The following is a 16,624-nucleotide window of genomic DNA, read 5'->3' as shown; positions in this document are numbered from 1 at the left end:
TCCAACTGGTTGCTATGATGCCCACTGACCAGCAGGGGTGAGACGCTCAATGCAGGAGCTGCCATGGCGCGCACTGGCCATTTATAGAGAAACGGCACTGCGGACCTGGCGCCCACAAAGCAACACTTGGCTTCCCCCAAGTGGGACACAGGCCCCGCCACCACCCCAGAGCAACATTCCACCAAATCGCAGCCAATACTGCCAAGACCCCATGGTGCAAAATGCGGCCCACAGCCTAGCCCTGCCCAGAAACGGTGGCTGTGAGTGTCAGGTAATGACATCACCTAGCAATGCCCAGCTTCCTCTCCCTAGTGACTAGCCTCCTTGGAGTTTCTTCAGCCCAGGAACATAACTTGCTTTATAGCCAGGTGCAAACATTTTACGCTTTAACCAAATGTCTGTGAAATGTTTTCACATGCCTCATCTCATTTGATCCTCACAGAAGTCCTGGAGTAGGTAGGAGAGTCAGTAGAATCATATTTTCTTTTCATTAGCCAGAAAATGGAGACTTAGAAAGTTTAGAAACTTGACCTGACTGAAAAGAAGTAAGAAATGGTGAACCTTGAAAATGACTTAAGGTTTTCTCACTGTATAGAATATAGTCAAACACTACTAGAGTTAAATATTTTACCCTTTGTTCTCCCTGCATGACCTACAATAATCTGCTTCATGTTGATATTTACTGCTGTGTTGCTGACAATTACCTGAAAGAGAAGTTGGGGTGCTTTGCTGGGCTGGAAAAAGTTTAGCTAAATCAGTAAGCAGGTCTAATTAAGCAAGTATATATATGTGTGTGTGTGTATCTCGCTGGTGCCAATCACACGTGTATTTCCATCTGTCATTGTCAATCGTGAATTTGGTTGACACTTCTATTATAGAGAAAGGGTGAATAGAGATATTAAAATATTTCTTCTAATTAATTTCCTTTCAATGTGCACGAATTCGTGCACCAGGCCTCTAGTTCAACCATAAAAAGGAATGAAATACTGATACATGCTGTAATGAGCATGAGCCTTGAAAAAATTATGCTAAGTGAAATACGCCAGCCTTCAAAGACCAACTATTGCATTTATATGAAATGTTCCAAATTGGCAAATCTAATAGAGACAGAAAGTATATGAGTAATTGCCTAGAGCTGGGTGTGCAGAGGGTAGAATTGAGAAGTAAAGGCTAAGGAGTACGAGGTTTCTCTTTGGGGTGATGAAACCGTTCTAAAATTGTGATGATGGTTACACAATGCTGAATATACTAAAAACCACTGATTGTATACTCTAAATGGACAAATTAAAAATCAAACAAAGAGGAGGATCCAAGATGGCGGCGTAGGTAAACACCTAAACTGCTGCCTCGCACAACTATTTCAAAACTACAACTAAAAGACAAAACGTCTATCACCCAGAACCACGGGAAAGCTGGCTGAGTGGAAGTTCTACAACTAGAAGGAAAGAGCAAACAGCATTGAGGGGTGCACAAGCGCGGAAAAGCTGAGGTACAGAGACGCGCGAATCGGGAGCACTGCTGTTTTCAACCCGAAGGGAGATAAGCTCCCGATTACTCCGAACTCCAGTTTCTGGGGAGACGCGGGGGACCCAAACTCCTACAGGGAGAAGCTGGACTGTCTGCCGTGGGGTCGGAAAGTGAGGGAGGCTTGCTTGCAGGGCTGCGCGCAGGAATAATTGTTTACTGTGCTGGGGCGCGGGACGCGGGACACGGGGACAGCCGTCGCTGTTTGCCATGCCCTAGCCTAGTGACGCCCTGAGACTCCGCCCCGCACAACCTACAAACCCACCCAAGCTCCAAGCAGCTTTTTAGCATATGAATGGTCTGCCCTATTGCAGCTTAACCTAGCAAACTTGCAGCCCAGGTCAGACAGCTCCAAAACCTCCAAACCCCAAGCAAAGAGGAGAAAACTGTAGTTCTCGCTGTAGCGCCTGCTGGGTGGCCTCAGACAGTAGCTGACCTGCACCCCATTGGAGATCCAGAAGCCAGTGTACCTAGTGGTCAGAGTGAGACACCAGATTTCAACTCCTCACATCCATAAGTGACACATTCAAGAGGCAGACTCAGTGAGCACCAAAGCCCCACTGAAACAAGTCCTGCACCATAAGCGTGTCTCCAGCGCAGCAGTTCTTCCATTATAGACACAGCGGGTCCTCACAGCCAATTGGCCTGGAGGTCAATTCCTCCCAGTGTACCAACTGCAATCAAGGCTTAACTACACCAAGACTTTGCACTCAGCCCACAAAGGGGTGTACCAAAGGCGTCCACCTCAAGTGATTGGGGAGGCTGAGCTACTGGCCCCTATAGGTCACCTACCACACAAAGCCACTCCATTAACACAAGGAAGCAGCAAAATGCGGAGACCAAGAAACATGTCACGAATGAGAGAAATGGAAGAAAGCAAACTACTGGATGACATAGAGTTCAGAACCACATTTATAAGGTTACTCAAGAATCTTCTAAAAACCGCTGAGGAACTTAGTGAGACCTTTAAGGATCTTAATGAGAATACCAAAAAAATGGAAAAGGACCAGTCAGAAATTAAGCATACACTGTCTGAAATAAAGAATATACAGAAACTCAACTGCAGATCAACGTACCCCAAGAATCAAACCAAAGATCTGAAATATGAGGAAACAAAAAACACCCAACCAGAAAAACAAAAAGAAAAAATCCAAAAATATGAAGATAGTGTAAGGAGCCTCTGGGACAACTTTAAACATACCAACATCCGAATTTTTGGGGTGCCAGAAGAAGAGAGAGAGCAAAATATTGAAAACCTATTAGAAGAAATAATGACAGAAAACTTTCCCTACCTGGTGAAAGAAATAGACTTACAAGTTCAGGACGCACACAGAACCCCATACAAGAGGAATCCAAAGAGGACCACACCAAGACACATCATAATTAAAATGCCAAGGGCAAAAGACAAAGAGAGAATCTTGAAAGCAGCAAGAGAAAAACGGTTAGTTACCTACAAGGGAGCACCCATACGACTGTCAGCTGATTTCTCAGCAGAAACTATGCAGGCCAGAAGGGAGTGGCAAGAAATATTCAAAGTGATGAACAGCAAGAACCTACAACCAAGATTACTCTACCCAGCAAAGCTATCATTCAGAGTTGAAGGTCAGATAAAGAGCTTCACAGACAAGAAAAAGCTAAAGGAGTTCATCACCACCAAACCAGGATTACATGAAATGCTGAAGGGTGTTCTTTAAGAAGAAGAAGAAGAAGAAGAAGAAGAAAAAGGTAAAGATAAAAATTATGAACAACAGAGTGACATCAAATACATACCTACCAACAAGTGAATCTAAAAATCAAGTGAATAAAAAATCTGAAGAACAGAATGGACTGGTGAATATAATAGAATCAGGGACATAGAAAGGGAGAGGACTGACAATTCTCAGGGGGAAGAGGGTGTGAGGGGTGCGGGAAGAGATTGGACAAAAAGCTTACACCTATGGATGAAGACAGTGGCGGGGGATAAGGGCCTGGGGTGGGGTGGGAATCAGGTGGAGGGAAGCTATGGGGGAAAAAAAGAGGAACACCTGTAATAATCTGAACAATAAAGATTTATTAAAAAAAAAAAATCAAACAAAGATGAAAGGGGTTACCTGAGATACCTGAGCACAGAAAAGTTGTAGCAGGCCCGGGGATGAGCAGACACAGCCTTGTGCTGGGTGCTGGGCTTCCTGGGAGCCAGCGGGAGTGGGTTTCTTCTGGGAAGGGAAGAGAAAGCACAGAGTTGGTTCCCCTTCTCTGTGATTATCTATTCAGATAAGGAAACATTATGACCTTTGATTTAGATGATAATAAATGGCAGACATTCTCCTGACATAACAGATGGAGGAAACCTACCAAAAGAGCAAGTTCTCTTTTCGACCACTGACATGCAGGACGTTTTAAGATACCCGGAGAATGGCGGGTTACATCTGTATTTATACATTGCAATCAAAGGAAAGGGATGTAGGTGGGTTACATGAAATCCATTGGTGATAGACTAGAGAGGCGGAAGAAAGCAAAGCAGGGAAACCCCTGGGATTGGATAAAAAGTAAAATGATAGACACATACTTAGGTCGGTGCAGGAATAATTAACATAACAATGAAGGAACTTGTAGTTTCTGTCCTGGAGCCCAGGCATATTAGGTTGTGCCCCAGGGGATCCAGAAATAGGGAAATTACAAGTTACCCAGACATTTCAAGGACAGTTATGTTATTATAAATGCAAAAAGACAGATAGGCTCAGTTAAGGTAAAGGTTGACCATGTCAGTGAAGATACCGGCCTAGGAAGTAACTACCCACTATAACTGCTTTTAAAGTTTAATTTCAAAGACTATCCTTTGTGATTACTTTAGGTCTCTGAGTTTGCAAGACCGCCATGCAGGCCTTCCCTGAGCTTGTCAGGTTAGCATGTGGCCCTTTTCATCCACAAGTATGAGTGGAATTAAACTCTGGGGCTGAGACTAGGAGCTGGAGGAGAAATCCTGGGTGCTCAAGGGGACATAAGCCTCCTGTGTGCTAAGTGCCCTGCACCGGGGAGTGTAGCCATGTGGGGAAGGACCCTGTGACTGTTGGTCACTGGAAAGGAAGGCTAGTTGTGAATAAGTAAGCCATTGTGTGAGACCAGGTGCCCCACCCTCCCGGGGCAGCACAGTGGCAGGCTTATTCTGAATTTGCAGGAGGAACAACACCTAAGCCACACACTGGACATTTGCTTTTATGACCGCGGGTTGCTTTGTGCTTTCCGAAGAACATTTACTTATAGGAAAAGGAGATAGAAGGAAGAAACGTCCAGGGTAAATATGGGTAAAAATGTCTAGTACGTAGGTGACTAACATATTCCAACAATTTTCAGTGGCCTCTCACAAGTAGGGGACTTGCCCCAGGGTTTCCCTGAATAAATAGGTGGCTTTTTTTGCAAACAAGACATCCTGGTTTTATGGTTTGTGAAGTAGCTTCATGTGGTAGGAGAGCACTAGCCAGGGCGTTGGACGGCCTTTGTTCTAGTCCCAGCTTTGTTAGTAGCGAGATGTGGCCCTGGGAGCAATTCGCATCTCTCCGCCCAGCCAGAGGCTCCCCATCCCCAGAGTTCCTGTTTTAATAAATCTGCATGAGATCTAGAAGCTCCATGTGCATTGTGATGCTCCAGCTGGCCGGGAACCAGTGGGCCGAAGGCCTTTCCTCTGACTCTGGGCTCCCGGCTGCCCCCACGAAGCGCTGGTCTGTCCCCAGGAGGGTCGGAGTCAGCTCTATGGCAGCTCTCTGACAGGTCTGCCCATGGCACCCTGGGCCTCTTAGGGGGAAGGGTTTTTGCATCTTTTCTTATACCTAATTGCATTTTTACTTGTTTGGGGCAAATACTAAAGATAATAACAATAATGACATTCCTGGGTGGGCAGCTACAAAGAAATACTGGTATAGTGGTAGCTTTAGGTCTAATTTTCCTTGTAAAATGTTAGATGGTGCTTTCACAAATACCTGTTTGTGGGGGTTTTTTACAAAATTTATTCATTTAAATTATTTTTTACCCCACAGAAAGAATAAAAATGACATAAGCAAACTCATCTTCAAAAGCGGAGATTTCCAAATGTCCCCATATGCTGAGTACCCCAAGAACCCTCGCTCACAGGAATGGGGCCGAGAAGCTATTGAGATGCATGAGAACGGAAGCACCAAAAACCTCCTCCAGATGACGGACGTGTATTACTCGGTGTGTATTCCGTGTCCAGGGGGACCGCAGGCTCCGGTTTCCTCTGAGAATTAAAGGGATTCTGTTTGGCTGTAGTAAAAGCACTACAGCTAGTTACAGGTTAAAGGGAATGATGGCCTAAGCCCTTTATGGACAGAATTTAATATTCGGTTCACTTACGATCTATTTGCATGTTAGTTATTGGAACTGACAGTGAGATATGAAGGCTGTTTCCACAGAGCACATTGCCTTTATCGGATGGCAGCAGTAGCTGCCTTGTTATGGACCTTGCTTTTAACTTATAGGCGTGGATACCGTAAGATAGAGAAAGAATTTAACGACACTTAGCCTTTGGCCCTTTCCTTTTTATCTCTTGTCTGCCCCACTTTACCTCATGTCGTTGGGTAATCGAAACTGAGGGGCTGGAGAAAGGTATAAAGAGAACAATATAACCTCATCCACCACCAGCACTTCTCAGAGGTTTCGAAGATATATTTAGTAGGTGTTTAATAATTTGCTATGCCCAACCCTGGACTGTGTCACTTGGACAAATGAGACACTCCCTGCAACCCTTGCTTCTGTCCCACAGCGAGGAGTCCATGTCATATTTCCAGGCACTGCTCAGTTCATTTCACATGACACTGCGTCAGCCATAAAGCAAACACAGAAAGCCGAAAAATAAATCGATGTCAGGTGACTTCTCACGCCATGTTGGAGCGGTAGCAATAAACATGCACCCTGGCTCCGCAGGGACTTAATAGCACTAGGCGGTCCTGTGACAGAAACCACAACCCCTCTGGTTGCTATGGGGACTCACCAGGGGATTCAGACTTTGGATGGGAAGGGCAAGTTTGTTTACGGTACGAAAGCGATTGCTTCCATGGCTCTTTGAAAAATCTAAAGGAAGACGAGAAGACCCAGAGGAAAGATAAACGTAGACACAAACTTCGCTCCGGTTCAGACCGTTTTGTTGATATTTCTGCATAAAGGGTTTGTTTTGTTTTCTGTTTGTCAGCAAAGTTTTTTGGCTCTAATAACTGAAGCCATAGCTAAGCAAGTGTCTTCCCCAGGAGTGACCGGTGACCACACACTCACAGATTTGCTAGGGTCTCCTCAACCCCAGTGTGGTGTGACAGCATACCAACAAACAGGCCTGCGGAGTCATAGGACCCAGCTGTGCTTCCACGGTGTAAGCTAAAGAATGGCCTTCAATAGAGACAATGGAGAACTTGAATGAACACCATCTGCATTTCAAAGATAGACTGAACACTCTGTGGCAGCAGAGCCGGCCACGGCATGAAGCTGTCACCTGTGTGAGTGCTGTCGCTCACCGCGGTCTCGGGTGTGCAGCGGGCGTTCCAGGACTTGCGTTTGCTATGTGCAGTACCTATGTCTTATTTCTGCCAGGCGAGCCTTCTCCCCCAGGGGTCCCGCATGAGGGCCTCCTCAGAGCAGACTTGCCATTCCCAGGAGCACCTTTTGCACATCAGACAGGTAGTCACAACCTGCTAAGCTGGGACTTGGTCAGAGACACCTAAGAATCGCTGTTGGCCTCCTGCCTGGGGGTCCTAACACCAGCTCCGACAGGGGGTCATACGATCTTTTTCACCCAGTGAGTTCAGCTAAATGCCAGAGAGGATTAAAGCTATTGTGCTCCACAGAGAAAGACACTCTTTAAAAGGTGAAGTTAATAATCACATAATTAATCTGGATAATAGTAAAGATAACAGTTAACCCAGGTCTTTTCCTATGTTGGTCTAAAATCACTAAACTGTCCTTGATCCAAGTTTTTCCCATAAAGAGCCGGCCTGGGGGAGGGCCCTGGCTTCCTGGTTAGACTTTGCTCTGCTGAGTACTAGCTGCCTCCATCTGAGGTTTATTATAATGCAGCATTCTTTTTTTTTTTTATAACTATTAAATTTAAACCATGAATAATAAATGGACCTTTTTTCCTTTTCTCTCTGGCCTCCAGCCCACAAGCGTAAGGAATCCTGAACTTGAACGAAATGGACTCTACCCGGCCTACACTGGATTGCCGGGATCTCGGCATTCTTGCATTTTCCCGGGACAGTACAACCCGTCTTTCATCAGTGATGAGAGCAGGAGAAGAGACTACTTTTAAGTGAGAAGAGAGAGGAGCCCATTGCTCTGAGCGAGTGGCTGGGACTGCTGTTGCTCAGAGGACTGCACGGGGCCTGCCGGTGCTGCTCCAGGACTGTGGAGCCGGGCCGGTGTGGCAGGCAGGAAGTGGGACAGGTGTGAGGGGCGTGGCCACAGTGGAAGGGCACCGATGGAGCCCGTGGACGTGCCACCGCAGGCCGCTCATTTGTTGTTACTGTGAATGTGCACGTGGCCAGTACCAGGAGGTCTTGGCGCGACTGCGGCTCCACTGGCTGCAGGGATGACGCCGGCTAGGGCAGCTCTTTGGGCACCACTGCAAGCACCAGGGCCTCCTTAGTTTGCACTTTAGTAAATTGGGTAGGGAGGTCTCCTTTTGGGTTTTTCCAAGACTCCCGGAAAGAAGGCCTCGTTTCCCCAGATGCTTCCATGGGCCTCAATTTGGTGATTAATTTATAGCAAAATACTGGCTGGTTAGTTGTTTTCCTGCCCAGCACCGTGTGCTAAACAACAGGTGATGGTGATGAACATACCACTAAGGTCTGGAGATGCTGTAGGTTCTTGTACAATATTTTAATATGTTCGCAGGTCTTCTTGTGCTACAGTCTCCAGGCCAACCCCCAGAATGAGAAATGGAAACGTGTGCGGCACAGCCCACAGCTCCAGCTTGGTTTTTTAGTCAAAGTGACACCTGGAGTTAAGGTTACTTCTTCCCTTTGCAGTTAAAGCTCACTTTTTCAAATAAGCTGGACCAAGGCAAAATGACTTCCATTTGGTTTTAGTTAGAGGCACCCAGCTGCCCTGCAGAGAGGCCAGCAAGCCACACCCGGGCACGGGCGGAGCGGAGGCCCGAGGAAGCGCTAGAGATGCAGGCGGTGGGGTGCTTTTCATCCCTGAGGACATGGCGTGGTGCCGGGGTGTCTGACCTTCATCTTTGAGTCCGAGGCTGCTCCACATGGAGTGGAAATGCTAAGCGGAATGCAGGTTGGGTGTGAGCTGCCATTTCACCACTAAAGGAAAAGCAGCATGTGTAGTCTCGACAGCTGACTGTGGTTAGAGGAATGGGCTGGACCGGCAAGTTCATTGCCTGAAACCCCAGTGCTGTGGGAAGCCAGGCAGATTCCCACGGAAGGATAGCGAGCTGGGGCGGAGCCACGTGTAAGTCTGCTCACCTCCGATGCTGCACCTTTAACTGTTTCCCTGATCTCACCCACAAACTCGCTATAAACTCTCAGCCCACTGCTCAGAACTATTATTCACCGAAGAAGTAACTTATTTTCGCTCATCCAGTGATTTGCACCTCTTTGTACTACTATGTAGTTTCCTCCAGAAACATGGTCCTAATTCAGGTCAGCATTGGAGAACTAAAGACTTTGGGACAGGCGGGAAGTGAGCGTCGGCCTCTGGGGGGGGAACGTCGCGTGTCTTATTTATCATGCCTGTGGCGTGGGGCCTGCGAGGGGCGTGTGCAGTGCTGTCTTTAGCTGCTCCTTGTGGGCTGTGGTTATTCTGCTTTGACACGTCCTAGTTTCGGATGAAGTGGAGAACACAGAGGTAAAGAACTGGTCCCACCCTGGAGCTCAGAGCTCCGTGGAATCCATAGTGGGGACAACTCTGTCCTGGGGGCCGTTTCTTTAAGGTTCTCTAACCTCTTCAGAATGTTTCTAACCCTCACTCTTCTGTAGTCCTCAGCCTAACAGTTTTAAGTGCGAACTCCTGTGCCCCGTGGTCTCCACGAGTCCTCGCCCCTCTCCAGCAGCAGGAGCCAGGAGTGCCAGCCAGGTGTGCGGCCTCCAGGTAGTTAAACTGCACTCACCTCATGTGCTAGATACAAAGGGAATGCTGTTTTAGTCAGCGGATGCCAACTTAACGTCGCCTTTTTGAAATCTTGGCCCTGGCATCTCTCCGTGGAACCAGACAGCCCTGTGCCTCGTGGCCTCACACCTAACTGGAGAGCTCCGAGCTCCTGCACTCTGCTCGCCTGAGCCAACAGACTGAGCGGCCTGGCGCCCGGCTCTCAGTCAGATCTTGCTCCTCCCAGGACGCAGAGCCGCGCGGGGGCGGTTCTCAGGCGTGCACCGCTGCCACCGTTAGCTGCCACCACAGCTGACACGTCACCTCCTGTACCTGGGCCGGAGCTATGAGCTCCACAAAATGAAGTGTTCCACCCCAAACGCATTCTTGAGAAGAATCCAGAAAAGAATGTCCTGTGAGCTCCCGGAACACTGTCCTGTGAATGGGTTTTGTGCGTATGAAGTGGATTAAGAATGTTGTGTTTCTTTCACTGTGAAAAAAGCAGGCCCCCGCAAGGTTGCGTTCACCTGGGCACTGCGATTGCTAGGAAGTGTGTGGGGGTGAGGAATGCCTCTCCAGGGCCTGAGGCGCTAAGAAGGCATGAAGACAGCGTGACCATTAGCCAGCCGGTGCTGACGGCCCACCGGGGTGAGGAAGGGAGAGGCTGGCTTCCCTCCTGTGTGGGGCTGGTACCTCCAGAAGGGTCCTGTCTGCCAAGAGCAACACCTGCTAGGGCAGCAGCCGCCTCAACTGAAGGGACGGGACTGGACACACCTGGCAAACAAACACTCAGCCATGGCCCAGGTGCTCAGTGTCAGCCCCCACGCCTGGAATTCATAGAAATGCCCCAGTCCTGTATCCCTGGGAGGGGCCCACAGCTGGCGGGGGGGGGGGGGAGGAAGGGGAAAGGGACACTTAACTGCCCACGAGACTCTTAAACTTCTACAGGGAAGAGTGGGGCCGAATGGAACCCCCCTGCCCCGTAGCATACCTGAGCAGGTAGCATCTGTGGGTTTTGTGTAAGCTCTTAAACAAAGGGTCTTATTTCTCATATCTTTTCCTCTTTGACTCACAAGCCAGCCCAGGACTCTAGAGACAACATAGGAAGTCTAAAGGGTCACATAGCATCTCTGGTGTTCCCGCCGTGGCAGGCTCCGTGCAAGGTACTTGACCTCACGACACCCTTGCGAGGTGGGCTCGAGAGCGCCCATTTCTCGGGTCTGGGGAACTTCAGAGAGGACAGTTGCCTGGAGAGCCGGACTTCAGACCCTTTGCCTGGCTTGCTCTTCTCACTGTACCTCCCTGCCTCACCATCCAGTGTACTTTAAATGCAAAAGGGCATGAGAGAGTGAGTTTAAAATGTGTTATCTTTTTTTAAAAGAACCTTAATGTTACTAAGCAATAACTAAACTAATGACATGAAGTGCAAAAAACCAATGTTGACTCCCCTTTTGAAAAAGTCCTTTCAGGTTTGTTATTACATGTATTGCTTGGACACTTGTCGTCATCATTAAGAAAATAGTGCTGGTTCATGCTTAGCACAAAGCATGTAGGTACGTGGCTTTGGGTGTAGGAGATGTGAGGTAATGAGCTGGGTTTCGGACACACAGCCAGACTTAGCCGTCCATCTGAGGGCCACTCTGTCTTGTTCCCTCGCTAAGGCTGTGGCTCCCATGTATTGGAGGCACATTTTTGTGAATAGTATCAGAGTCGGGGACATATTCAGTTGAATGTCTTAAATGCTGACAAATCTTCCATCTTTGACCAAAGTTTATTTTCAGAAGCAGCTAAGTCCTTTAGAGCAAAATTGCTGAGTAGATAGCTTCATCAAAGCTGGCTGATAGCATTGGGGTCAGAAATGAAGATGTGATTATTAAATTCTTGAAGAGGTGACTGTGAAAGTTGGCCCAGAGGGAGGGCAGCATCTTTTCATTACAAGGCTGGATGGCTGCCCAAGAAAATGTCTTTGAAGGATGTTTATTCAGATGTGAACGTGCCCAGGGCAGACACAGTAGGGGCTTGCACATGGCCTTTTGGGGCCTCTATTAAGCCATCTTGCCCACTGGTGAAGGGCCCAGGTCCCCTGTAGCTCTATGAACTTTGCTTCTGGCTTAGTTTAGCCTAACACACCCACAACTTGGGTTTGACCCATAGTTCTAAGATTCTTACACTGATGTTAAAACTAAAGCAAGTCTTTGGAAAGAGGAAGGATTGCAGTCTTTTTCATCTTATTTAACACTACCCTACTGTCAGAGATTTTTTTTTTTTTTTGTATGTGAAAACTTTTGTGGGGGTTAGAAGGGACATTTTATTTCACTCTGGGGTTCTTGTGTTTGTGTTTGAAAAAAGATACTCGGTTTTGTAGAGTTGGCTTTTACAGTGTGTCTTCTTTTCTCCAATGCCCAGAGAAGGAAACTGGTTAAAATACTAGGAGCATAAAAGTATTAAATGGCAGTTAATTCATTGTGCTAAATATCTTTTCAGTAGTGTTAAAATCCACCTTATTTGGTGTAAACTGTTCACAGAAAAACCTGTGAAGCCAAAGGGACAGTTCGGGTCTGAAAAGAGACAGATCTTCGAGTGGCTCTGTCTCCTGGGTATTTTTGAAGAGGACACATTAGATCCGGTTTTATCGTTGTTTTTTGGGCACGTCTAACACATTAGATGCAGAATTATTGGGTAGGAAGGATGGGACCACACAGGGAAGGAATGGAAACAGTCTACTTGGGAAACTAACCCAACTCACTTACCTTCTTCTATTACCTTGGTTACAAAAAAAGGTTTTTCAACATGGGTTGTTGTGAGGTCTTTTAATGTTTGTGTTGATGGATTTATGGTGAAATGAAGCATATAGCTGGCATCTGAACTGTTTGAGTCACATCCTGGATCTCTCTTTGCAAACCTTGACACCTTAGTCCCCGATGGATTGTGTTAAATCCATTATGAGGATATTATTTAAAGTTGTATTCTAACTCCAACCTCCACTAATTATTCCGTACTGTAGCAGCAAAGTATTATTTGTAAGAATTCGGTTATTTTTATACTTATACCCCCTATAAGTCTGGCGTTCTAGTCAGTAAAATGATGCAATAAAGTAAATATCATTTTCATTGTGTGTTTTTCTCGTAAAAGCAAGCAAACCAGGCCGAGCGCAGCAAACAGTTTTTCCCGAGGGCATCACGTAAACCATGGCACTCTCGATGGTGAGCCCCTCCACAGTGAGCTCTCACAGGGCAGATGCAGGGACTCGGTATTTCTGTACCCTCAGTGCCCACCTCCGTGAGGAGACACACTTCTGATGATGGATGGATGGATGGATGGATGGATGGATGGATGGATGGATGGATGGACAGGTTGGCCTAATGATAAAACGCCTCGTTCAGGTATAACACCTGCTTTTGTTTACTTTTCTTTCTATGGGTTGAGAGCGTAAGTAACCAATTCAGACCCTGAACACTTCCACCTGAGCTTCTCTGACTGCCACTCCAGGCCAATTCTGTATGTCCTGGAGGAGAAGGGGAAGGAAGTACATCTGTGCTCTGTGGTGGAGACTCTGGGCAACTTGAAGATGGGGGGGCATGGCCCTGACACTATGGTGGCCTATGAATGTGGCGGCCTGGCTAGATATATGTTAATCAGTTGCTTCCTTGGGTGCCTTTCGTGGCAGGGGATGGATGAGCCCCTTAGATTCCATCAGCTCTGTGACAAACCTGGCCCTCGGAGAGGCCGTTAGGGCAACTTGGGCATAGCGGTGGCCTTTGGGCAGATTAGATGCAGACTGCGGCCCATCAGACATCCTCGAATGGGGATGACCTGCATTCTCCTCTCCTGATCAGCCCCTCCCACTCAGCTTTCCTGCCCACATGGTAATCCCCAAAGGAGATCTTAACAGGAACCCAGTCCTGACCCCTTTATTGTCCTGCCCAGCTCCGCCAGACATTGTAAACATCACAGATGCCAGGAATAAGATATTTATGTTGCTTTTTATGGACCTCATAAAAAATTGCACAGTCAGAAGGCCTGGGCTCTGACAGCTGGTACAAGACCCTTTTCTAACAATTTCTAACAACCTGGCTGTTTTCCCAGGTTGTGATGTCAGGCCTAAGAGTCTGCTCAGCTCTCTGAGCCTCAGTGTCCTAATCAGTGAAGTGGGGATAATACTGCCTCCCAAAGTTGTTGTGAGGATTAGAGGGGAGAATTCATCTGAAAACATTGCAAACTACTAAGAACCGTAACACATATTGGTTCTCTTCACTGGGGCCTTCCTATCACACAAGAAAGACAGACAAAAGTAGGATGAGGATGTCATGTCAATGCTGATTCACCAGTAACTGGTCCTGAAGACTTTGGATGTGATTCAACTTCTTGGAAATCATTGGCATTTGGTGTTGGAACGCAGAATTGCCAGCAATGGGTACTGACCTGGGCATGATAAGAAAAATGATATGTCAAAAGTGACCCTTAGCCTGGCTGGTGTGGCTCAGGGGTTGAATGTTGACTTATGGGCACATGCCCGAGTTGTGGGCTCCATCTCCAATAGGGGGCATACAGGAGGCAGCCCATCAGTGATTCTCATCATTGCTATTTCTATCTCTCCCTTTCCCTTTCTCTCTGAAATTGATAGAAATACATATTTTTAAAAAGTAACCATTAGACTGAGAGGAAGTAGGATACTCAGGATTTTGAAGAGGATGACTCTAGAGCAAGCATGTCAAACTCAAAGGCTAACATGGGCCAAATAAACAAGGTGTAAGTTTATGTGAACCGCAAAAGAACAAAAGCTTCAATTTTCATAGAAATGTGGGTTTATTTCGATAGACATGCTGAATACAAAGGGCTGAAATAAATAATCGTTAACATAAAATAATAGAACATTTAAATAAAAATTAATATTTTTTCTTGAACATTAACTTACCAGACACTGAATAACTGCACAAATTAATAAGCGTAACACAAATAAACCTATTTTTTTTGTTCTCCAAAAGCGAAATATTTCCTGTTGCGCACACCAAACAAGTCAGTCCAAGACGAATGACATGGCAATCGGATGCTAAAATATTCGCTGCTAGTATTAGTGGGGAGAAATGGTGCGCCTGAGCGTAAGGTGCCTAAGGGAAATGAATGCAACACGATTATAGTAATCAGTCCTTAGCGAAAGTTGTAGTTCATTACTAGTAATTATGTATAACAGAATACTGTAAAAATAAAGGTACGAAATTTTTATTAAAATGTTTCTTACATACCGTTATATTGGCTGGGCTGCAAAAATATTAGTTGTGGGCCGTGAGTTTGACATGCTTGCTCTAGAGGAAGAAGATACAGGGAAACTTGTACAAATGAAGTGATGTGTCCCAGCACCATCCTTCTCTGTGGTAAGCATCAGTACTAAAGGTAAAACTAATACAAGTGGAGATGAGATATGTTTCAGGACATTAGAGAGGAGACCTTTTGCTTTAAATAATCCTATATAATAAAAGCCTAGGTGGCATCACATGACGTCGTCACAAGATGGCCACCACAAGATGGTTGGCAGGGGAGGGCAGTTGGAGGCGAGATCAGGCCTGCAGGGGAGGGCAGTTGGGGGCAATCGGGCTGGCAGGGGAGCAGTTAGGCATCAATCAGGCCAGCAGGGAAGCAGTTAAGGGGCAATCAGGCAGGCAGGCAGGTGAGCACTTAAGAGCCAGCAGTCCCGGATTGTGAGAGGGATGTCCGACTGCCGGTTTAGGTACAATCCCACAGGGACCGAGCCTAAATCAGCAGTCGGACATCCCCCAAGGGGTCCCAGATTGGAGAGGGAGCAGGCCGGGCTAGGGACATTCCACCCCCCCCCCAAAAAAAAATGCACGATTTTCGTGCACCGGGCCTCTAGTATTAAATACAAATTAAAACAACATTAGGAAACATAAAATATGGAATCCTGGGAAGAGATCTTTGCCATCATTTATTCCAACCACCCTTAAAAAGCACTTCAATTCCCTCTCATCTGAGTAGCTGTCCCAGTAACAGGGAGCTCATTGGCTTTGAGGAAACTCCCTGCTTATCGTAATAACTCCAGCTACTAGAAAGTTCTTTCCTACTTTCAACTCAGGTATTTCCCCCTTCTTGGAAAAGAGTCCTCTTGGGAGGATTAAAGCGCTTGAAGAGGATGGAAGTACTAGATTTAGGTTAGGGCAGTGGTCGGCAAACGGTGGCTTGAGAGTGACATGCGGCTCTTTGGCCCCTTGAATGTGGCTCTTCCACAAAATATCACGGCCTGGGCGAGTCTATTTTGAAGAAGTGGTGTTAGAAGAAGTTTAAGTTTAAAAAATTTGGCTCTCAAAAGAAATTTTAATTGTTGTACTGTTGATATTTGGCTCTGTTGACTAATGAGTTTACCGATCACTGGGTTAGGGCTATATGGGGACAGATTTGAGTGAAGCTAACAGGAGAGAAGAGAGGTGAGGCTGGGACAGAGGGTCTATGCAGACAGTCACTGTGATAACGGACACAGGTTCTTCTGCTCTGGGTGAGCCACAAGCAGCTTCCCAAGGACACTTGAAAAAGGTGTGAGGGGAAAGAAGGCCTTGCCCACCTCTTTGACCTTCTCCTCAGCCATCCCATGGGATGACAAGGTGGAATAGAATGGGACAGATGACCCTGGCCTCTCACATAGGCTTTCTAGATTCACATCTCCACTTATTAGCTCTGTGACCCTGGGCAATTTTTATCTCTCTTTTTAATTTCTCAGGTGTAATAATATAGAATGTACCTCTTAGAGTTGTCATGAGAATTAAATGAGTCAATGTCTCCACAACACTTACACTATTACTTTACATGTAATAAGTGCTGTGTATTTGTTAAAGGGAAAACATTTTGGAGTTCAAACTAAAGGAACCAAGGCTTGGGGTTCACGTTTCTGTATACAATTTCATGTACTGTCGTGTTTCTTTTTTAGTTATATTCCTGACAACCTCCTAAACTATGAAACAAGTTGAGAAGCACATTATAATGAAAGAGGCATTATAATGAAAGTTACTAAAAG

General features: G+C 46.5%; 1 protein-coding gene across 3 annotated transcripts in view; it reads left to right on the top strand.

Moving 5' to 3' along the window:
• HEG1 (heart development protein with EGF like domains 1) overlaps positions 1-12,713 on the top strand; it is a 90,742-nt gene extending 78,029 nt beyond the window's left edge. For all 3 annotated transcript variants that reach the window (XM_080657375.1, XM_080657376.1, XM_080657374.1), the window contains 2 exons: positions 5,538-5,712; positions 7,664-12,713. In XM_080657375.1, the coding sequence (XP_080513501.1) occupies positions 5,538-5,712; positions 7,664-7,813 (325 nt within the window). In that variant the 3' untranslated portion in view covers positions 7,814-12,713. The remainder of the gene's footprint in view (positions 1-5,537; positions 5,713-7,663) is intronic.
• Positions 12,714-16,624: the final 3,911 nt, after the last annotated feature.

This window comes from Plecotus auritus (genome assembly GCF_963455305.1).
Source record: "Plecotus auritus genome assembly, chromosome: 2".
NCBI classification, from domain to species: Eukaryota; Metazoa; Chordata; class Mammalia; order Chiroptera; family Vespertilionidae; genus Plecotus; species Plecotus auritus.
Note: the sequence above shows the minus strand (reverse complement) of the source record. Positions and strands in the feature narration are given on the sequence as shown.